The 23,993-nt window shown below is 51.5% G+C and overlaps 1 protein-coding gene across 3 annotated transcripts in view; it reads left to right on the forward strand.

Annotated features, from left to right (window-relative positions):
• DDX4 (DEAD-box helicase 4) overlaps positions 1 to 23,993 on the forward strand; it is a 1,871,246-nt gene that overhangs the window by 1,599,151 nt on the left and 248,102 nt on the right. For all 3 annotated transcript variants that reach the window (XM_069627287.1, XM_069627289.1, XM_069627288.1), the window contains exon 19: positions 21,707 to 21,806. In XM_069627287.1, the coding sequence (XP_069483388.1) occupies positions 21,707 to 21,806 (100 nt within the window). The remainder of the gene's footprint in view (positions 1 to 21,706; positions 21,807 to 23,993) is intronic.

A 23,993-nucleotide genomic window follows, 5' to 3' on the forward strand; every position in this document is an offset into this window, starting at 1 on the left:
AAGGGAAGCCCGAAAAGAAGCCACCTGTAGCAGGAGGTCCCACGTCTGGTTAAGATGTCTAAGAGCAAAGGAAAGGTTCCAGGGACCCCAGCGAAAGGAGATAAGAAACTACCAGAGGGCATGCTTTAAAAACTATGGAGAAAGGATGAGGGAGCAGAGCCGGAGGGAAGCAAGGAGGGGGTGGCCCTGGAGGATGGCCAAGGAGAGGAAAGGGTCACGAAGAAGCTCCTGGAGGACTGCTTTCAATCTTTTGGCGACAGAATGGTCAATGTGATGCAAATGCAACTTGAGAAAATGAAGGACCTCACGGGGGCGATCTGTGAGGTGAAGGGCGATCTGACCAGTCTGGGTTCAAGAGTGGACACTAATGAAAGGGCTCTCCAGGACCTAGCAGATGACTCTCATAAAGTACAGGAATGGGTGGAGAGCCTTGCAAAAGCTACCCATAATTTAGAGCTGCAGGCTGAGGATCTTGCGAACAGATCGAGGAGGGTCAACATTAGGGTGAAATTCTTACCAGAATCAGTCGTGGATTCAGATCTGCAGCGGGCGGTGAAGTTGCTCTTCGCTCCCCTGGCGGATGCCTCGAGCCCGGAAGAGATTAGGGTGGACAGGTTTCACAGAGTGGGGCCCAAAAGGGAGGAGCCCAGTGCCCGGCCACATGATGTGGTGGTGGTGGCGCTGCACAATTATGCGCAAAGAGAAAATCTTGCAGGCTGTGAAGGGGGCAGAGGCTCTCAGCTTTAATGGGTCCTCCATTCAGTTGTACCAGGATCTGTCGGCCATCACTCTGAACAAGAGGCTGCAGATGCGTCCGATTACGCAAGAGCTACAGAAGAGGAGCATAAGATACAAGTGGACATTTCCATTTGAATTGGTGTTTGAGTTGGACAAAAGGCAGAGAAGGGTTACCTCAGTGGAGGAGGGTGCCTCCATCCTGGGGATAGAGGTGAAGCATTCCTCGGGTGAATCACCAGACAGGGGGAAAGCCCCAAGCGCAGGGAGTGGGAGTGGTCGACGCAGGCACCAATAAGGAAAGTGAGGAGGAGAAGGGGTCTGGCGGGTTCCTCCCCCAACAGGGGGTGTCCCGAACCGGTTGGGGGGTGGGGGGGTAATAGTGGGGGCTAGACACAGGGTTCGTCGCCAAATTGAAATCTTGGCCAAGATAAGGATGGGTTTGGGGTACCCGGGGAGGGGGTGCTTATAGGAGACAATAGAGGCTGGGGGGAGGGAGGGGGTGGGTTATGTTGGATCACCTAAGGGTCGGTGTTGACCTGCTGATGGGGTCACTGGGGTGGGGAAGTGGCACTGTCCCTGAAGAAGTAGTTCGGGAGGGGCTAGAGGCCGGCAGTGCGCACCCGGTGAAGGGGGGGGGGGGTCATGGGTCTGGTGGGAGGGTGTCAGGGTATGGGTCGAGGAGGAATTCCTCGGTTTCCATGGGCAATGGGTAAAGCTCTGAAAATTATTTTCCTTAAATGTCAGGGGTTTGAATTCGTCGGTTAAGAGGAAAAAAGTGGGGCTTATGTTGGTGAAAGAGAAACCGGACATCATTAGCGTTCAAGAAACTCCTATACAAGAAAAGGACAGACAGAGGGTGAGGCTGATGGGGTTTAGCCGCCTTTATCAATCAAATGGCCAGGGGAAGAAGGGGGGCGTTCTTATAGCCCTGAAAAATGGTCTAGATATAGCTGTCACAGGCGTATCCCGGACAGTTCGGGCAGGTTGAATCTTCAACAAGGCAGTGAGGTGTGGTCTGTGGCATCCCTTTATGCTCCAAACACAGGGCAAGATCACTTCATACAAGTAATGTTGGGTAGATTAGAGAGGGCTGCTAGGGACAATATAATACTCACAGGGGACTACAATTTAGATTGGGATCAGGCGAGAGATAGAAGTGCGAGACTTTTTCAGGGCCAGACTAAACCATCTGCAGATTTGCAGTCTGAAATGGAGAACCAATCATTGGTGGACGCATGGCAGGAAAAAAGGGGTGAGGAGAGCGGGTACACTTTTTACTCTCATGTACACAGATCGGCTTCCAGGATAGATTGTCTGGTTGTCTCGTTCCCTGGTAGGCAGGCTTAAGGAGATTGAGGTAGGCGCGATTTTGATCTCAGATCACGCTCCGATTGTGATGGAGCTTGTTGCGCCAGCGCAGGCGGCGTGGCTGTGGAAGTGGAAATACCCTTCTCACATATTTAAGGACGAGGTGTTGCGGGAGGAGCTGCGAAAGGAGATTAGTTTCTTTTTTCAGTAGAATGACACAGAGGGTATGGATCCAGGGATAGTCTGCGATGCCTTTAAAGCCACCATTAAGGGGACGATTATTGGGATCAAGGCTAGAAGGGATAGGGAATTTAGGAAGATAGAAGAGGACTTGGAGGCTAATCTGAAGGCAGTCATGAAGGAATTTACTGTTAGACCCTCAGCGGAGACTAGGAGGTGGTACAGGGTACTTAAGGGCCAATTGGACACGATAGTCTCGGCCAAGGCGGAGAGGGCATTGCTACACCTTAAGCAGAAGTATTATGTGAAGGCTAACAGGGAGGATAGGTTATTGGCAAGAAAGTCGAGGGGCTAGGAGAAAGATAGAACAATGTTGAGAATTAAGACGGCGGCGGGAAAGGTAGTCACAGGGACACAGGATATTAAAAGGGAGTTTGCAAGGTATTACGGGGAGGTGAATAAGTCGGACAGCCCATTGGATGGGGATCACAGGAAGTATCTGGAGGAGGGCCACCTCAAAGGGATTAAGGCAGCGGATAGGGAGGAGCTTGAGAAGGATTTAACTATAGATGAGGTTCGCAAAGCCATTGCGGCTCTCCCCCTTAACAAGGCTCCGGGACCGGACGGCTTCACTGCAGACGTTTATAAAACGTTTAGGGACGTCTTGGCCCCGAGAATGGTTGCTTTATACAATGCATTTGGAGGAGGGAAAGGGATATCCACATGTATGGAGGAAGCAGAGGTGGTATTACTCCTTAAGCAGGGGAAAGATCTTCTTGCAGGGTCTATAAACCGATCACTCTAATCAATCTAGACGCAAAGATCGTTAATGTTAAAGGTCATTTGTACCACGCACTATTCAAGATAGAGGCTATGGTGGTGGGCCTCGACGCTGAAAATGCGTTTCATAGGGTAGAATGGAGCTTTCTCTTAGCCACCATGCGTACGATGGGATTTGGAGAAAAGTTCATGGGCAGGATTGAGGTGAACTATTATAGTCCCACATTGCGCCTGATGGTTAATGGGGAGGCATCAGATCCGGTATCGGTATCTAGACGTACGAAGCATGGCTGCCCGCTGTCGCCATTACTGTTCAATATATTTGGAGCCGCTCCTGAGTAGAATTAGACTTCACAGGGGGATTAACGGGGTTATGTTTGGGGGGAAGGGAGCCTAAGGTAGCCGCCTTTGCAGACGATATGTTGTTGACCCTGACGAACCCCTGAGAATCCCTGGAAGCGATCGAGAGTGTTTTTGGGGAGTTTGGCAAAATTTCAGGGCTACGGATCAATACTAGTAAGTCGGAGGTGCTGTGTATACATAAGTCCCCTGGGGTGGAAAGGGAATTAAAGAAGAGCTCTGAATTTGCCTGGGCGCAGGGAGGAATTAAGTATCTGGGGACTGTTATTACGGGGCCGATCGAGCGTATGTATGAGGCAAACTATCTTCCGTTGCTGGGTAAAATCAAAGGGCTCTCTTGGCCTGGGGACCGCTGGCGGTGTCTTGGTTAGGTAGGATCAACGCTTTAAAGATGATTATCCTTCCAAAATTATTTTATTTCTTCATGGCACTACCGGTTAGGGTACCGGCTCCCTTTTTTAGAAAGTTAGGCAGGCTTACGTATGGGGGGGAGAAGCCTAGAATTCCTCGTAGCCTGATGCAACTGCCCAGAAGCAGGGGAGGCATGGGGGAACCGGATATGGTTAATTACTATAGGGCAGCTCAGATGAGGGTACTATGGGATTGGACGAAAGATGACAGGGGGAAGGTGTGGAGGGAAATGGATAGGGCAGTAATAGGATATGGTCTGGAAGGGGTACTGTGGCTTCCCCGGGAGGACAGGCCCATGAGGATGTACTGCAGCGCAATTGAGGCATTGGTAGGTAGGTCATGGGATGAGGCGGTGCGCAGATCGAAGATTACTACCTTGCCTTCACCTCTCACACCCATCTCTTACCCCTGGGTTGGGGGCTGACTCCGGTTTTGACGCGTGGCAGGAGGGGGGCTGTAGGTGCCTAAGGGACCACTACGAGGGAGGTCAGGTAAGAGACTTCCCTACCTCCAAGTCCATCTTCGGGGTGGGGGAAGAGGAACGGTTCCGTTATATGCAATTAAGACATTGGGCTCTGCACCCATCTATAAAGAGGGCGGCTACAAGGGATCTTACCCAATTTGAGAAATATGTTACTACGAACGCAGGGGGCAGACACATAGTGGGGGACCTGTACAGACTACTAAAGGAAGGGGAGGCGGTAGGCCAGAGGAGTTTTATGGCCAATTGGGAAAAAGAAACCGGGCAATCAATTGCATTGGATTAATGGCAATTCCTGTGGGTGCATATTCCCAAATTGATGAACTCTTTACAAATTCAAGAAATTTGGGTGAAGTTGATGTACCAAGGGCACCTCGCTCCCTGCAGGATAGCTAAAATATATCGGTCCAAGACTGCCCTGTGGTGGAGGGGATGTGGGCAAGAAGGTTCCTGGGCACACATCTGGTGACAATGCCCAAAGGTAGTCCCGTTCTGGGTGAAGCTTCGTGAGGCGGTTCATGACACAATGGGCATAGAGATTGTTGGAAGTATAGACACAGGGCTGTTCATTTTGGGGCTGGATGGTACTCTGAACGAGATGCGGACGAAGGCCCAGAAGAAGGTATATATAATTCTGGTGATGGCTGGGGCACAATTAATAGCACAAAAATGGAAGGCGAAGGAAGCGCCCACCGAACAGGAGTGGGTTAGAAGGATCTGGAGACTTGCAGCACTGGAGAAGGTGACGTACGTGCTAAAAGGAGAACATCAGCAGTATCTTTTGGATTGGGACCTGGTGTTGCAATTTCTTAAGAGATTCAAGTGCAGCATGGTGCCTGCGTAGCATGAAGCTTTTGGGATTGGCCTAATATGGGGCCGGGATTGGGCATGGGGTTGGGGGTTTATTTGGAAGGAGGTAAGGGTTCCGGATGGCCCCTCGCGGTGGACTTGGACTGCCCAGCAGCATGGAAGAGGGGCAGCGTGAGCCGAGCGAAGTAATGACGCTTAACAAAGGACAGACCTTTTTTTTTTTTTAAAAAAAAAAGCAGAGTTGCACCACAACCTGTGGGGTGGGAGGGTGGGGGGATTTGGGGGGTGAGGGTTGGTTTGTTTACTTGTTTATAAATGGCAATAAAAATTTCAATGTAAAAGAAAAAAAATATGTTCTGCAAAATTAGTGTCAGGGCATGTTGCGCATTATGATCAACCATAGGTATATTATGCAGTCGACACTGTGCCCATGAGTTTCACCCCCTTTGGGCTTTTTCAAGGCTAAGCCATAGTTGTGCAAGTAAGTTATTGCAGGGAGTAATGCTGTATATAGTTGTTAGTGAGAATTCTCATAAATGGCTGATTTCCCTTACCTAATGAGTCCCTCAGCAGCTTTGCTGGATTTCTAGGATTTATTTTTTTCACCTGTAAGAGTGTGAGCCTTTTTTCCCACTCTTGCATGTGTTTTGCTATGTGTATTTCTACTTTTTGTGTGATCTTAGGCACTGGAGCCTCACCTACTCCAGGGCACCATATTTTTCATGTGTGTTGCACAGCACCTCCAGTGCAGTGACACAGGGATGTCTTTTAGACTACTGTCCCCCAGAAAAGATAAAGTTGCCATTAACTTTATATAGTCACTTTAAACCACAGACCCAGTACACCCCATCTTACATGAAGTATTGGAAAGGATTAACTCTTATCCCTTTTTGTCTGTGCCTCTTTGATCCTTGTTTCGCTCCCTTAACATTAAGACTTGGATGGTAGCAGTGGTATCTACCCTAACTTTTCTACCGCGGTTATCTTATATGACGTTGTAATGTTTTAGGCTATTATATTAGCCTCGAACATGAAACCCGCTTGACCAAATATATTTTATTTTGGTTCTGGCTGGGTTTATTCGCCATTTCTTTTTGTTAAAGACTTTCTCGTGTTTTTCTCTGCGAGCCAAACCGGGGATGACTCCTTTGTTCGCTGTCTTTTCGTGGGCTTCTGCACAGAAGCCCTCCTTAAGGCACCTGATAGTCTAGGTAGGTAGGATGTGAGGGAGGGATCTTCGGGCCCCTGCTATTGGGTTCCCTTGGTAACCCAAGTCGCACTCTTGTCTGATTGGCTGGCCTGGCAAGGCCAGTCCCCTTTGCCACCATGCTGTGTGATTGAAAGCCAGGCTGTATGAATGGGTGAATACTGCATAAAAAGCAGGTCTCTGGGACTGCAAAGGCAGAGTCGCCACTGGGACGAAAAAACCAAAGAGGAACTGGAAGAAGATGACCCCTACCATGACTTATCCGCCTGGTGAAGCCCTGCTGCAGGTCCGAATCGCCAGAATCCGTTGATGGAGAAGATCCTCCAGGAAACTTCTTTGCTTGAGCTGGTGGGACCAACCAGTTCACCCAAACTGCAAGCCAGGACCCCTCCTCTGGTCGAATTCGCTGCACAGAGCTACAGTGGGCCGGATAGCCAGGAAGGTCGGACCCTGCTTGGGTTTTAAGTAGCGCACCTTTTATTCGTCGTTTTGCTCAGCTGCTGGTTTCTTCCCTGGGTGGCGCAGGACCCTTCAGTCTTCCTACTTCGTGTCAGGCCGACAGTCGCTTCAGGAACCATGAGCCTGCAGGAACCACCAGGAACGTCCGCCTCTGCTACAGCTCCCTCTCCATTTTAAGGTACTGTGCAAATCCGGTTGTCCATCACGTTCAACCGCTGTAAAAGTGTTTGAAATCTTTCTCCAATCCGAGGGCTTGTCCTTCTTTTTGAACTAACCTTTCTACCAACCAACCTCGTCCGGAATCTGTGCCACGAACTTTACTGCGAACTACCCTGAACTGTGTGATCTTGAGAAAGACTTTTGACCCATTGACTTTGGCCCAAGCCTTTTCTAGCTGATCTCTTCACTGTAGTCTCTTGTTCAATTGCCCTGATTACTTACCTGTTGGTTTTGCCTAATTTCTAATAACTTTGTCTTTCCCTCACTTTTAAATTGCTGGAGTGCCATTTTGCTCACACTTCATTTTGTGAGCTTAACTTGTCTGGAATTTAAGGGAAGTGGTGTGGTGTATTTATGATAGTGATTTTGACCTTGCTTAGAATAGTGAAGTGTTATACAACTGTTGAGTAAATGAATAGATATTCTTTTACTTAGAAACATTGAGTCAGTGTTTGCCTGAATCATAGTAATTACTGTCCTTTGTGTAACTATTTGTACTGCTCACTTACGCTTGAGATAAGTCTGGCTGCTCCGCTACTGCTACCACTATAACTGTGTAGTACAGGCTTGTACCAAAGGTGAAATTGTACTGTCACTTGTAGTCTCAATTGTGTGTATTGTTCCCGAAGGGTACTACATATAATTCTGCCTAACAATAGTGATAGTCATTTTTTAAAGTCTTCATTTTTTAAAAACGATTCCTGAACAGAAACCAAGTCTTAAGATGCAGGTGATATGGTATGATAGTTTATTTGTATAGCGCCTATATACAACATGTTGTAAAGTGCTTCAAGGCAAGAGAGGGAACAAGGAAAAATACAAACAGTGAACATTCTTACATGGCCTTGAAAAATAAGAATGTGAAATTATCGTACTCAGCCTGGCGACAATTCAGATAGTGCAAGAGCTAAGACACAGAAAGGGAGTGAGCGGGAAGAGAATGGGAACAGACAGGCAACTAACATACTAGCCCTGACGACATTTCTGTTAGAGCCGGAAGATTACAAGAGGAGATGGTGAGGTCGAGGAGAAGGAAGGAGAGGGACAAAACAAGCTATCATCAAACTAGGCCTGGCAACGTTTCAGATAGTGCTGGAGGGGGAGGAAGATAAACGAGAGGGAGGTGGAGGAGACAAACAATATAGCTATCATACTATGTCCGACGACAATTCTGCTAGAGTAAGTGCATAGAGTAAGAAAGAGAGGGGGGGAGGGAGAAAGAATGAGAGTAAGCAGTGAAAAGAATGGAGAAGCAGGAGGGGAGAGACAGTACAGTTGCAGGAGTCGGTAATACTCAGTGTTGCAGGGAAAGTCCAAGTCAAGCATTTGCAACAACACAGTGATGGTAGAGCAATAGTGTATCAAGACGTCTCCTGGAGTGGAATGATGAAGGGGGCAGAGAGGGGGCTAAGGGGAATGGGAGCTAGGATAAGTGCCCTAGGTGCACATCGGGTGCTAAATAAAGCATGCATCGCTCTGAAAAAGAAGTATAATGCAATAAGCATTCACGTCATGTTTCTCATTCCATTCTGTCTGGCAGGCATTCACAATACCATTGCAGATTTACTCAGCAGGGAACTACGATTTTTCCACGAGTGGGAGTTTCATCAAACTCCAGCTCTTCTTCTTTTCTCCAAGTGGGGTTGCCCTCAAATCAACCTATTTGGCATTGGCAGCACACGCAGAGTGCCCCAAACTTGTCAGCCAGTAACAAGGAGTTTAGGGATGCTTTCTCGTTCCCCTGGAAGGGCTGATTTCGCTACACGTTCCCTCCTGTTCTCCAGCATGGGGTCTGGCATGGATTCACATGCTCATGAATATTCCCCGTCGTCAGGCTGGGAATCCTCGGTAAAGAAAAAACCAGTATCAGTTTCGTTTCTGAACTGTCTTTCGTAGTAATAACCAATCACTGGTCTCTGCGTCATACTGACCACAGCCAATGACTGCCCTCTACCTAAGCACCGCCTCTGGCAGCCATCTTAAGATTTTTACCGCACGTTCATGTGTTAGGATCCTCGTGCTATTGCTCTCGAGCGTTAGTGCTATTTTTTTCACATTTTTTCTCAAAAAACTTTTTTTTTCGGTCAAAAGAGCCTCAAGCTCCACCGACTCTCCATCCGATCAACGGGGACCCGTGTCGGATTCGTCTGCGCCCCTCAAGGGTGAAGATCTCGTCGAGCTATCCTTTTGGAGGACTCCAGAAGTTTCTCAGGCCCGGACATGGCCCAGGAGAAGGGAAGCTCGACGCCCGGAAAGCTGTTCAGGATCTGCCCTGGATGCCAGCTGCAGAACGTCTTTAAGGAGGACGAACACTCCTTTTGTCTCTACTGCTTACATGAGGACAAGACGCACGTGGAGAAGGACTGTGCGTTTTGCGGCAATATGTCGGAGCGGACCATGAAGGACCGCCATCAACGTCTCGCCAACTAGCTGGAAGGGAAGAGCCCGTCAGGCGAGAAGAAGAGGAAGAAATCCGAGCGGTCTTCTAAGACCTTTGAGGACGCCCCGGCGACGGGGGTCCAACACAAGGCCAAGCACCGCGAGTCCGCTGGCACCGGGAGCGCCGAACGGTCTGGCTCTACGGGCGCCAGGCAGGGCGCACCCTCCCCAGCACCTTCAGCCACGAGCCAACGCTCTGGGTCGGGTAAGAGGAAGGGCGAGCACCCGGCGAAGCTCCTGGAGAGGCCCCGGTCGAGCTCGAAGGCCCCATCGGAGGGGGAGCGAGGCAGTGTCCCCCCCCTCCCATCAAGGATAAGGCGGTGAGCGCACCTAAGGTGGTGAAGGCCTTAATCCATCCGGCCAAGCCCTCTATCGATACTGTCGCGGCGGCCCTGGCTCAGCCTGTGGAGGCTACACCAGTGGTGGCGACCTCGGGGCTCAGAGTGTCCCTGCCACCTCGGAGGGAGTCCTCTTTTTTGCCCATCGATAGGACCCCCGTGAAACCCCCGGCGGGGAAGAAAAAGGGGGGGCAGGGCGTCGTCGTAGATTCGGCCTCAACCTCAGAGGAAGAGCTGATTGAGGTCTTAAGCCACGGCCTTGGCGTGGAAGAAGACCGGCCCGTCGGGATGGATCCCGACGCAGGTGACGACGACATCGTCGAGGGTGCCGACGGGGCTCCTGATCGCCCGTCGGATTCCCCTCTGCCAGTGCCGCAAGACAACTCAGCGGCCATTTTGTTGGCTATACAGTCCTTATGTTCAGAGATAAGGACGAGACTACCGTTGCCGACGGAGGAACGTCTCCCGTCGCGGGATCCTGAACCGGGACCTTCTGGTGCTCCCCCGCCCAAGAAAAGGAGGATTCACCCTCTACCTCCTTTTCAGCCGTCGCGCCCCGTCCAGCCCTCCTCCCCGTCCACCCGAGGGGATGATACGGGGACTGACACGGCAGCGACGGGTACGGACGACGAGGTATACGACGAGGATCTACCGTCGTCACCTCCCACCAGGGTTTCTCCGCCCGACGAGATTGGATCGTTCCACTCCATGATCGCCAGGGCATCCGAGCTTTTCCAACTCTGCCCTGAGGAGAAGAATAAGGAAGGATTCCTTTATCAACGGCGCGAGGCCAAGATGAAGACGGTCCTCGCGGTGCCTCTACTGGACGACATTTGGGATGAGGGCCTCGCCCTCCTCAAGAACCCTTCCACGACGCCGGCTAGAAGAGACCGGTACGAGAAGAAGTACCGGGTCCCGGACGCGGCCCCCCCTGTGCCTCCGGGCGCAGCCTACCCCGGACTCCGTCGTCTCCGCGGCGGCCAGGAAGAAAGCGGGGGGGTGCGGCCTCCACATCGACTTCCCCACCGGACGGAGAGGGAAAGAAATTGGACGCTATGGGACGCAGGGTCATCTCGTCTGCAGCGACGACGATTAAAGCGGCCAACGCCTTGGCTATCGTGGCCCGCTACGACAGGGAGCTATGGTACAAACTGGCTCCCCTGCTGGACTTCTTGCCGGACGACAAGAGGGCAGAGGCCCTGGAGATCCTGCAGGAAGGTGAGGTGGCTTCGGACCACGCCATTACCGTTGCGACGGACATCGCCGACACTGGGTTTCGCCAGTTGGGCAACGGCGTGTGCCTTAGGCGGCGTGGATGGCTTAAGGCTACGGACTTCCGTCAAGACGTACAGACCAGAGTCCTGGACATGCCGTTCGATGGGAACAACCTGTTTGGGAAAACAGTGGACGATTCCCTTCAGGCCTTTAAAACGGACACTGAGACGGCCCGGGCCCTTGGGGTTCTGCAGCAACGACGGACGCCCTTTCGGAGCAGCGGAGGCAAGGGCGCCTCCAAAGGTTCCGGCGGCGGTTTCTCCACCTACCGTCAAGCGGCCCGCTCGTCGTCTCACGAGGCCTACAGAGGACGAGGCAAGTCTGGCGGACCCCGCCGTCGTCGCCAAGGAGGTCAAGGCGGCAAAGCCTCGTCGAAGCAGGATTGAACCGGCCGTGGGGTCGGGCCCCCACCGAAGCACCCCGACGGGAGGCCGGCTGGCGAGCTTCGTCAGCATGTGGGAGTCCATCTCCACCGACCGTTGGGTGCTGGACGCCTTAGCCCGGGGCCACGCGCTCGAGTTTCAAAGAAGGTGCCCGCGCGTCCCCCCCGTGGCTAGGAAAGAGCTTCACGTCCCTCAGCTTCTCCTGGAGGTAAAGGTGATGCTCAGGAAGGGCATCATCGAACTCGTCCCAAAGAGGCTTCGGGGCTCCGGAGTTTACTCGAGATACTTCCTCGTGAAGAAGACGGGAGGATGGCGCCCCATCCTAGACCTGCGACGTCTGAACAAGTTCATCAAGGCGCAGAAGTTTCGGATGGTCACCCTCCAGCACGTCCTGGGGCAGCTGGAGGAGACTTCCTGTCGTCGTTGGATTTGGAGGATGCCTACTTCCACATTCCCGTCCTAAAGGGGCACCGAAAATTTCTCAGGTTTGTGGTCCAAGGGCGTCACTACCAGTTCAAAGCCCTCCCCTTCGGACTACGGTCAGCACCCAGGGTATTCACCAAGTGCCTTGCACCAGTGGCGGCGCAGCTGCGCCGCGAGGGGATCCACGTCTACCCCTACCTGGACGACTGGCTCATCCGAGCCAAGACGAGGGAGCTCGCCGTGGAGCACACGGCAAGGACCGTCCAACTTCTCACGGACCTGGGATTCTCCGTGAACTACGCCAAGTCCCACCTGGTACCCGCGCAAAACGCACTGTTTCTGGGAGCGAAGCTCGACACAGTGTCCCTTCTGTTCTCCCCGTCGGAGGAAAGGACCAGGTCCATCCTGGGCAAGGTACAGCGGTTGTTTGTTTCCGACGCGGCCAAGGTGAGGTCCATCAAGTCCCTCCTCGGGATGAAATCTTCTTGCATCTACCTCATTCCCATGTGCAGGCTCCGGATGCGCCCGTTGCAGGAGTTTCTGGACGCGCGCTGGATCCAAACGACGGGCGGCTTTGAGGAGATGATCACACTCGACAAGAGTTTCCGCCAAGCGGTCCGGTGGTGGGGCACCCGCGCGCATCTGACGGCGGGCATGGACTTCCAGACCCCAGACCACCAGGAGACAGTGACCACGGATGCCTCCCTGGAAGGGTGGGGAGCGCACTCTGGAAATCTGCACGCGAGAGGCCTCTGGCTCCCGACGGAGAAGTCCCTCCATATCAACGTCCTGGAGCTCCGTGCAGTGTTCTGGGCCCTCAGGTCCTTCCTTCCGTCCCTCAAGGGCAAGGTGGTGAGGATCTTAACCGGCAACACCACCACCATGTTTTACATCAGGAAACAGGGCGGAACCAGGTCCCCAGCACTGTCCAAGGAGGCGCAGGACCTGTGGCATTGGGCAGTCGCCCAAAGGATGTTTCTGGTGCCGTTTCATCTGGCAGGGATAAAAACCATCGCCGACTCACTCAGCAGGGAGCTGCGCTCGTGCCACGAGTGGGAACTGCGGCAGGATCTAGTGGATCGCCTCTTCCGACGGTGGGGCACACCCCAGATCGACCTGTTCGCGACGGCGACGAACTCCAAGTGCCGGAGGTTCGCCAGCAGGTTTCCCCAGGCGAGGAGCATGGGCGATGCTTTCTCGTTCCCCTGGGAGGGCCTGTTCCTCTACGCGTTCCCTCCTTTGCCACTGCTAATCCGGCTCGTCAACCAGCTCAAGAGGTCACGGTGCAGGATGATCCTCGTCGCACCTGCGTGGCCGAGGCAGATATGGTTCCCGGACCTTCTGGACTTGTCAGCGTCCCCGCCAATCAAGCTGTCGGTGGACGCGGATCTACTCTCCAGAGAAGGAGGCGCCATCCTCCACCACGACCCGAAATCGCTGAACTTGCAGGCCTGGCTCCTGCAGCGCTAGAGTTTGGAGGATACGACTTAACGGCCGACTGCAGAGAGTTTCTTGCAAAGGCCAGGGCGTCCTCGACTCTTAAATGCTACGGACACAAATGGAAATGCCACGCAAAGAAGATTAACCCTCTACGGATTACGGCTCCCCAGGTACTGCCGTATCTGCTGACGCTGGCCAAAGCTGGACTGGCACACGCGTCCATCAAGATTCATCTTGCTGCGATCTCCCGATACACCAGAACCACGGGCCGGACGTCCCTGTGGTCTCATCGTCTGGTGAAAGAGTTCATGAAGGGACTGTTCAGATCGTTCCCGCCGGTGAAGGCGCCGGCCCCGGCGTGGGAGCTCAACGTGGTGCTGACTTAGCTCATGGGACCTCCGTTCGAGCCTCTGCACTCGGCCCCGTTGAAGTTTCTGTCGTGGAAAACAGCATTTCTTGTGGCCATAACCTCTGCACGACGAGTGGGAGAGATCCAGGTCCTCTCCTGCAAGCCTCCATACCTGAGTTTCCACGAGACGAGGGTGGTGCTGAGGACGCACCCCTCCTTCATGCCCAAGGTGCCGTCGGACTTCCATCTCATGGAGCCCTGGGTGTTGCCTGTTTTCTTACCATCACCTTCGTCGCCGGCCGAGAGGACTTTGTACTCGCTGGATGTAGCTAGACCGCTGAAGTTCTACATGGACCGCACGTTTGGGAAGACATCACAGCTGTTTGTGAACTTAGGAACTGTGAACCAAGGGAAGGCCCTCTCGAAGGCTTCCAATTCCAGATGGCTCTCCGGCTGCATCATGCATAGTCACCGGCTGGCAAACCGACCGTTGCCCGGCCGTCTGAGAGCCCATTCGACCAGAGCGATCGCTGCTACCACGGCGTTCCAATCTGGTATGCCCCATCTGGACATCTGCAGGGCTGCTACGTGGAGGTCGACACACACCTTCACAAGATTCTGCTGCGTCGACTGGGATTCCAGGGAGGAGTCCAGAGTCGGCCAGGCAGTGCTGCGCAACCTGTTCGCCTGAAGGGTGGGCCTTGTGAGGAGGTAAGAGATGCTTAATGTTGAGTTGATGAAATGCTTAATGTTGAGCCTTGCTACCTCCCGTGGTTGTGCATGTGTACTGCTATGTATTCTTATTTCTGATGTTTGTTAATCTGCTTAGAATCACATGCTGTGCATAGGTCCGACATCCAGTGGTCACTGCGGAGTATTGCATTTTGTTTTTCGTAGTCGAAAAGGGGACGTCGACAAGGCGTGTCTGTAACACTATCCCTATAGTGACGTGCGTTGTACCCACAATCCCTCACGCATCGAGGTCCCTCAGATTGTTTTTTTCCGCCCAGCTTATGGTCGCCTTACGCAGAGCTTTTAGAGAGACATTGCAAAACACTTACTACGGACCTCGGTCCTTAATTTATACTTATTGTTAAAGATCCCTCCCCTCGACGTTAGCTGTGAAGCTGTTTCTCCGCCGAGCAAGTTTTCGACGGAGGGGAAGAGACGGAGGAGATCCTTCGGCGCTGCCGAACACGTGGCCAGGCCTCGCCGGCCAACATACTGTAGGGAGAGTGGGGGTTCGAACTTTTATCTTCTCGTCGAGAATGTCTTTCTTTCTCCCCTATCTTTCCCTTGGGGTTGTTATCACCAGTTTTTATTGCCTCAGCTATGGAGAGGACACCTTTTAAGTTTTGCCCACGCTGTAGGGGCAAATACACTTGGAAGGACAAACACAAGCTCTGTAATCGTTGCTTGCCCCTCGATCATAAAGAGGACAGCTGCGCGGCCTGTAAGCTCTTGAAACCAAGAACTCTTAAAGAACGGAAAGTTAAGGGGTGGGCGGACTACACTATGTCGAAGTCAGTTTCCTCACCCGCTGCCGCGGTTACAGAAAGTGACGAGGAGGGTGATAACTCGACGTCCGTTATGGAAGTCATTAACCCCCAGAAGGAGCGCTCGCGTTCCTCGACCCCCGGCCCCGACGGGCTCGGCTCACGCCCTGCTTATGGGGATGAACACCCCGGCGACAAGGACGCACACAGACCCCATAGGCCTAAGCACACAGCCCACGGCTCTTCTTCGTCGAGGACGAAGGATCCATCAGCACCGAAGGGGACGCAGGGCACTCCGGCGTCTACCTCAGACCGTAAGGGTCTCAAGCCCCACCCGCAAATGCAGCCGCGACCAGCGATTGGGCTTTCATCTAACACGGGCACTACCTCAAAAACACCCGACGTAACGCTCCATAGAGCGGCCGTCGAGAAACAACGCGTAACGCAGGCAATGTCGACTCCAGAACCCTCTACTGACGAACTCTTTGTCGAGAGCCTGGCGAGAATTGTTTCTGAAGACCAGCGTAAGCGGACGACGAAACAGACGTCGAATACCGCACCCAAAGATATAAAAACGCTGAAAAAGCACAAGAGTAGCCAGGAACTGCCCCCTTCATCTAAGGGCACTTCTGAACTACCGGAGGGCTTTTCTGGGGGCGACGGAAACCTTTCGTCGACTTTGTGGGAGCGTTCGAAGCGTTTTGAAGGTGAAAACACTGATTTCCCCCCTCTAGACTATTCAGGGTTTCCCCATGAGACCCTTGAAAGACTCCATTCTTGTTTGGAAAAATGGAAAGGTTTTTGGGTAGCCAAAACCCACCCACACCCAAAAGACCAAGAGAATGGACCCAGGCAAGGCAGCAGCGCATTTTGAAATAGACACAGGGGAGACTCTTCCGGACATAGACTTTGTAGAAAAAGTTATTAAAGAAAAAGCCCCGGTTAGTCAATCTATTCCGCTCCTGGCTTCCATAAGGAGAAGAATAACTCCTTCCCTTTCCAATCTGGCCTTAGTCTGAGGGGTAAACCCTCTGATAGAAAAGCTCTTCAGCCCTTCGTCCTCTGACCCTTTGTACATCAGGGGACATTCTATCCCGGACTCCCTTGTAGTTACTAATACAAGAAAAAGAGCGGGGGTACCACTATCCACTAGTGAGGCACCACCTGACAAGGAGGGCAAGAAGCTCTATGCACTTGGGAAGAGGATCACGACCTCTGCCGCCTTCTCAACTAGGATTGCAAATAACAATTCCCTACTAGCTAGCTACGCAGATGCACAGTGGAGCAAGCTGCGCAGCGAAGCAGAGGGCGCACCAGAACCCCTGCGTTCGCGCCTGCTGGCTATAATCTCAGAGGGAACTCTTGTAAACCAGGGCATCGTAAAGAACTCCTTAGATGCCGCAGAGACGGCTGGCCGTTCCCTGGTTCAGGGAATACTTCTTAAACGCCATGTCTAGTTGCGCAATTCAGGATTTAAGCCGGAAACCCAGGCTTCCCTGATAAATAAGCCCATAGAACAAACATATCTGTTTGGGAAAGCAGTTGATGAAGCCCTAGAACATGTGAAGAAAGAGTTTGATACCATCAAGACTCTTGACCAAATTTCTAGGCCACCTAACAGACGTAGCTATGGCAATAGACGCTCCTTTCGTGGCCAATGCCAGCAGCAAAGCCAACAGCAATTTTACTCTGCTACCAACTGGCCCTCTAACCAAAGCACCCAGTTCAGTCAAAGAGGCCAACGTCGTGGCAAAGGAAGAGGTCGCGGCTCCAGTCCCAAAGGCCCCACGCCCAATACCAACAAATTACCCGAAGATTCGGGTCCCCTCCCATGCATCACCGGTCGGGGGCCGGCTAACATCGTTCTTTTCAGCATGGGAGGGAATAACCCACGGATACTGCATCGAATTCAACGGTTCCCCGAAATACAGACCCCCACGGAACCGAAGCATGACACCGGAACACCTCACTATTGTTCTTCAAGAAGTAGAAGAGCTACTGAAAAAAGAAGCTATAGAGGCTGTCCCCCTATCTCAGGTAACAGAAGGTATTTATTCAGTGTACTTCCTTGTACCCAAAAAGGATTTAACCATGCGCCCTGTATTAGATCTGCGCCCAGCGAACAAGTTTGTCAAACCCCAAAAGTTTCGTATGGTAACCTTGCAAGAAGTAATCCCACTGTTATCACAGGGGGATTACATGACAAGACTAGACGTGAAAGATGCATACTTTCATATTTTAATGTTGCCAGCGCACAGAAAATACCTCAGGTTCAAGATAGAGGACAAACACTACCAGTTCAGAGTACTACCCTTCGGGATAGCATCTGCACCAAGGGTATTCACGAAAGTACTGGCAGTGGCAGCGGCCCACCTGCGCAGGTTATCCATCCCGGTATACCCTTACCTCGACGACTGCCTCATAACAGGGGATTCTTAAGAAACATGCTTCTCCAATACCCAAAAGACCGTAGACCTTTTGTCCCAACTGGGCTTCTCCATCAACGAAAAGAAGTCCTGCTTAGACCCCAGCCAAATCAAACAATTCCTAGGGGCTCTAATTCCAACAAAGGACGGCCTCGTCTTCCCTTCCAACGAGAGGGTTCAAAACATGCTGTTTCAGATCCCCAGTTATGTGGCAGGTCGAGAGGTGACGGTACGCAAAGCAATGCGCTTGCTAGGGATGATGGCGTCATGTATTTATTTGGTATCTCACGCGCGCCTGCGCATGCGCCCAATGCAAGAGTGGCTTTACAGCCAGTGGTGTCAGGCCAGCGGATAATGGGACGATCTAGTGGTGGTCTTGCAGGCCTTGGTTCTCTCGCTACGGTGGTGGACAAAGGAAAACCTGTTATTGGGGAAAACTTTTGCCACATCCGCAGTGGAAGCCACTCTAACCACAGACGCATCCCTTACAGGATGGGGGGCTCACCTATCCCATCAGACTGCTCACGGAGTGTGGACTCCGAGCTTAGCATCCAAGCATATAAACCTGCTGGAACTACTAGCGGTGTTGAAAGCACTGAAAGCCTTTCAGGAACACTTACAAGGAAAGACAGTGATGGTCCTCACAGACAGCACCACAGCCATGTACTACCTCAACAAGCAAGGGGGCACTCACTCTCCAGGACTGTCCAAGCTGTCCCAGAATATATGGAAGTGGGCTCTCAAACACAACATGTTCCTACTATCACAACATGTACCAGGGGAACTCAATCTGCAAGCAGACAAACTCAGCAGAGACTTCCCCCTGCCCAAAGAGTACGAATGGCAATTGCACGAAGACATCGTCTTAGACGTCTTCACGCAATGGGGATTTCCGGAAATAGACCTGTTCGCAACCCTGGAGAACTCACAATGCCAAAGTTACGCCTCCAGGTACCCCCAGAACCAGTGCAAGGGGAACGGTCTGTCGATTCAATGGTCAGGGAAATTTGTTTACGCCTTTCCCCCGACTCCCCTCCTCAACAAGGTGGTGCACAAGATGCACCAGGAGCATGTTACCATGATACTAGTGGCCCCAATGTGGGCCCGGCAGCCATGGTTCGCTCACTTGATGGAGATGTCCCTATCTCCCCCAATGAAACTTCCCTGCCCGTACAACATGCTGTCACAAGACAAGGGCAGGACTCTGCATCCATGCCCTCAGACCATGAATTTAGCAGCCTGGCTCCTGAGATCATAGAATTTGGATATTTACATCTCCCACAGAGATGTATGGACATCATCAGGTAAGCCAGAAAACCTAATACTCGCCACTGCTATTCCAGCAAGTGGAAAAGATTTGTCATCTGGTGTAGAGGTAAGAACATCAACCCGGTTGACTGCTCTGCCACTAACATTATTCTGTACTTGACCCATTTACTGGATTCAGGTCTAGTGTTTAATTCCATTAAAGTCCACCTAGCGGCACTTTCTGCATACACCACTTCCCAACTTAGTGTCGTGGTGGAAGATACCAGTTATCAAGGCCTTCATGGAGGGGGTAAAGAGAATACACCCTCCGATAGCTAACCCAGCTCCCGGATGGGACTTAAACGTGGTACTTTCTAGACTCATGGGTACCCCTTTCGAACCCATGCACAAGGCAACTCTTAAATACCTCACTCTTAAGACTGCTTTCCTAATAGCTATCACCTCCATTAGAAGAGTAAGTGAACTACAGGCTCTTTCTGTACTAGACCCCTTCGTAACAGTTCACAAGGATAAGGTGGTTCTACGCACACACCCAAGGTTTGCACCAAAATTCATCTCGAAATTTCATGTAAACCAGTCTATAGAACTACCAACGTTCTTTCAAAACCCTTCCAGCTTGGGAGAAAAAAGTCTGCATACACTAGATGTACGCAGAGCTGTCATGTTCTACATGGAAAGAACCAGAACACTGAGAAAGACTAATCAGTTCTTTGTCTCGGTGGCAGCAGGAAGAGAAGAAGATGCAGTTTCTAAGTCCACTATATCTAGATGGATTGTACAATGCATCACTCTCTGTTACACTCTTGCTAAGAGAGAACTACCCTTCAAGCCAAGAGCACATTCCACTCGAGGCACTGGGGCTTCCATAGCATTCATTGCAAATGTTCCCCTTGAGGCCAGCTGCAAAGCGGCTACCTGGAGTTCTGTGCACACCTTTACAAAACACTACTGTCTAGATGCACACTCTAGATCTGACTCCCAGGTGGGACAGGCAGTATTAAGACATCTTTTCTCTACTGTTCCTTCTCATAACCCACCGCCAACTCCGGGTACTGCTCGCTAGTCTATGCACAGCATGTGATTCTAAGCAGATTAACAAACATCAGAAGACAATGTATTACTTGCCGTAAAAGCATTTCTGATGGTTGTATCTGCTTAGACTCACATGCGCCCGCCCTTCCTCCCCGCTCGGATGGAAGGAACATAGACATCCTCTACTATATTTCTCTCTTTTCTGTACTCACTCGCGTCTAGAAGGCTCCCTCAGGGCAGAAAAATACAAACAGAGGGACCTCGACGCGTGAGGGATTGTGGGTACAACGCACGTCACTATAGGGATAGTGTTACAGACACGTCTTTTCGACATCCCCTTTTCGACTACGAAAAACAAAATGCAATACTCCGCAGTGACCACTGGATGTCGGACCTATGCACAGCATGTGAATCTAAGGAGATACAACCATCAGAAATGCTTTTACGGTAAGTAATGCAGTGTCATTCATGAGCATGTGAATCCATGCCAGACCCCATGCTGGAGAAGGAACAAGTTACTTACCTGTACATGTTTTTCTCCAGCATGGGTCTGGCATGGATTCACATGTGAAACCTCCCTCCTACCCCTCTGCGGCTCTTCACTTGGTCCTTCTGCCACTTCACGTGCTACCAAATCTGAGGATGGCTGCCAGAGGAGGGGCTTAGGTAGAGGGCAGTCATTGGCTGGGGGCAGTATGACCGAGAGACCAGTGATTGGTTATTAGGAGAAAGACTGTTCAGAAACTAAACTGATTTTTTCTTTACCGAGGATTCCCAGCCTGACGACGGGGAATATTCATGAGCATGTGAATCCATGCCCGACCTATGCTGGAGAACAACAGTTACAGGTAAGTAACTTGTTCCTTATGTGATCCCATTCAAGGTCACGTAGAACGTCAATCTGGCGAGAGATCGCCCCTACCAAGGAGAAAGAGAAGCAGCATTGGATGATCGACGCGTTGGAAGGTGCCGATACTGAGCTGCGCCCCTGGCGATGGAAACATTTCAGAAGAACAGCTGTGCTGTGAGTAGGATATCATAAGATGAGGATCTGTGGGAATACATTTCCGTTAGAAAAAACACTGCTGAGTGTTTCAGAGCCCATCAACCAGGGGTGTGGCTGCCACATGGGCAGTCCAAAAGGGTGTCCTTACTGAGAACAATCTGGCAAGCCGTACTGTGGGCTTCTATCCACTCGTTCCAAAATATAACTGCTTGGACACCCTGTTAGGTCAGGACACCTACTTCGGTAAAGCTGTCCAGTAGCACGTTCTTGTCTAACACCAGCAGAGTATGCTCCCTCCCCTTCAGCATTTTATTACTGCTGTGAGAGTCCAGGATGCAGAATCCATGGGAAGACACAGTTCATTAGAAGAACAAATTAATTACCAATGGTAATGTTATGTATGGTGGATGTTCCTCCCATGGATTCCTCCACGCCCTCCCAACAAAACCCACATTCAAGGAACCATATCCTGTTTCTGTCTCTTCACTGCTGTAAGTTGTCTCAAATGATGCACGATCCCCGTCGTCTCTGAGAATGATAGAAAAGGAGTAACTGATGACGCGGTGTAGGCTGTTTGTACTGACGGCCTGTCTGGACTAGACAATGGGCACTGAGGAATCTCAACCCAAGAGCCGCATGGCTCCCTCTGCTAAGTTTGAGAACTGCTAACACAGATAGAATGTATATGAGATGACGAATCTGTGGTAAGAACATCCATCAGAAAGAACTTTACTGAAGGTAAGTAATTTGTTCTTCTAGTTATTTGTTCAACAAAACCTTTGTGTGCTTAGTTGGATTGTCGTCTACATGATCACAACATTTTAGAGCCTCTTGATAGATTTAAAAAATGTTTTCTTAATAGTCGTTTTTATTGTAGGTAAAGAACGGACAATGGTCTTTGTGGGAACAAAGAAAATGGCAGATTACCTAACAACTCTTTTATGTCAAGAGAATATATCGGCAACTAGCATTCATGGGTAAGTGCATGCATCAATCAAAGTTACAGTAGTTGGCAATGTTAAGCAACACAGTCGTACATATTTATCTTATTTGCACTTACTCTTGCGTCCGTCCCCTTTCCTCCATACTGCATGGGCGCTCCTTCCAAGGGACGAGAGACGCAACCTTTTTCACACGAAAAAACCACCTTCCCCTTTAAATGTAGAGGCATGCTGGGGTGCGGCCCTGGCAGCATGTGCTACCCTGACTCGACCCATTGGTGCCACTCCTCAGTCCCCTTTTCTGCATCTACTGGAATGTTAGGATTTCACCAGCGCGCCTGGGTTTGGCTTCGGCCATGTAATACCACGCACGCTTTCCCCTGAATTCTTCTTTTTGTCTTCTCTGTCATTCAGGTACTCGGTCCTCCGGCGTTGCGCCCTTCCCGGCGGATGTTGACTTCAACCTGCGAGGGGCTCTTCCTTATGTCTGACCCCCACGCTGTTTGCCTTCGATGCCTTAGCCCTGGCCACATCTGGCAAGGGTGTACCGCATGCGACGCACTGACGCCACTCGCACTGAAGAACAGGCTAACTAGGTGGAGAGCAAACAAAGGGGGGGTCTGGGACTCTCTCTACCAGCACGAACACAGCCCAATGACCTGTTCTTGGGTGAATAACCCCTGGGAGAGACTCTACCAAGTCTTTAGCTCACTGTCCTTTTCACAGAGAAGAAATTTCCCCGCATATCAGCCTTTGTCCTGCCCAGGGGCAGTCCAGCGCCGAAATGCTAGGCAATTCTCCTCTGAACAAGAGTACCATCAGTAACCCCATACACGTGTTTCAGCCTTGTTGGGCATCATCAGTGAGGTGAAACTGTTGCCTCTCTAAGAACAGTGAGCAAGGGGTCCACGTCTGGATTGCCCTGTTAACTTAGGGTGAAACCCAAAGTTAATGTATGCAAACAAAGGGGGTTCTGGGAATCTCTCTACCAGCACGAACACAGCCCAATGACCTGTTCTTGGGTGAATAACCCCTAGGAGAGACTCTACCAAGTCTTTAGCTCACTGTCCTTTTCACAGAGAAGAAATTTCCCCGCATATCAGCCTTTGTCCTGCCCAGGGGCAGTCCAGCATTTCGGCGCTGGACTGCCCCTGGGCAGGACAAAGGCTGATATGCGTGGAAATTTCTTCTCTGTGAAAGGTACAGTGAGCTAAAGACTTGGTAGAGTCTCTCCCAGGGGTTATTCACCCAAGAACAGGTCATTAGGCTGTGTTTGTGCTGGTAGAGAGATTCCCAGACCCCCCTTTGTTTTAACTAGGTGGAGAAAGCTCTTCAAAAGATCGCCTCCAGAGGACTTAAAGGACTTAGTCAAGCAGAGATCGAGGACCAAAGGTGGGCCGCTATTTTCCATTGCACTTCGTAAGGGCGACTTCTTCCTGAGGAAACGCCCAAGCGGGATGAACCTTTCGGGTTCTACTACTAGCATACGCATTGATCAGTGCTGAGGGACGGCAAGGTTCTTTTACCGGGTGTACACCCGAGGGGCAACGCCCTAGTACCGGCTCAAAGTCCGAGGGGGCGCCTGCACCCAGCACTACCGGCAACAATGCTGAGGCCCAGGCCTGAGGTGCAGGTTAGGCCTCACGCTCCACAACCAAGAATGAGGCCGGGGCCTGGCCCCACAACTTCGGCACGCAGCTCGATAAAATGCTCGCTGCGCCAGAAAACATGGCCGCTCGTCCGATCCCACTCCTCGGAAAAGAGCATGCGCGTGAACAAGTTTCAAGTTGGGACTTGTGTCAACAGGTACATGGCCTACAGTTTATCCATCAGCAGCGCAGGGCAGTTTTCTCCTGCTACTTGTTGTGCTCCGGCCCTAGCAGCCCCCAGCTACTCCCTCAACATCCCCTGCTTCCGCCTCCGAAGACTGGTTCTTTGAAAGGGTCCCGGCGCTGTTGCAAACCCCCCAGTTGGAGGCTATCTTGCGGGGTGCTGTCGGGGACTTGGTCTTTCTGGCCACTCCACCGGTGTTAGGGAGAATTCTCATTTATGGCTAATTTCCCTTACCTAGTGAGTCCCTCGGCAGCTTTGCTGTATTTCTGGGGTTTATTTTTTCTACCTGGTAAGAGTGTGAACCTTTTTCACACTCTTACATGTGTTTGGCCATGTGTTTTTTTACTGTTTGTGTGAGCTTGGGCTCTGGAGCCACACCACTCCATGAGC

Source organism: Ambystoma mexicanum, chromosome 6p (assembly GCF_040938575.1).
Source record: "Ambystoma mexicanum isolate Mex_15411 chromosome 6p, UKY_AmexF1_1, whole genome shotgun sequence".
Classification (NCBI taxonomy): domain Eukaryota; kingdom Metazoa; phylum Chordata; class Amphibia; order Caudata; family Ambystomatidae; genus Ambystoma; species Ambystoma mexicanum.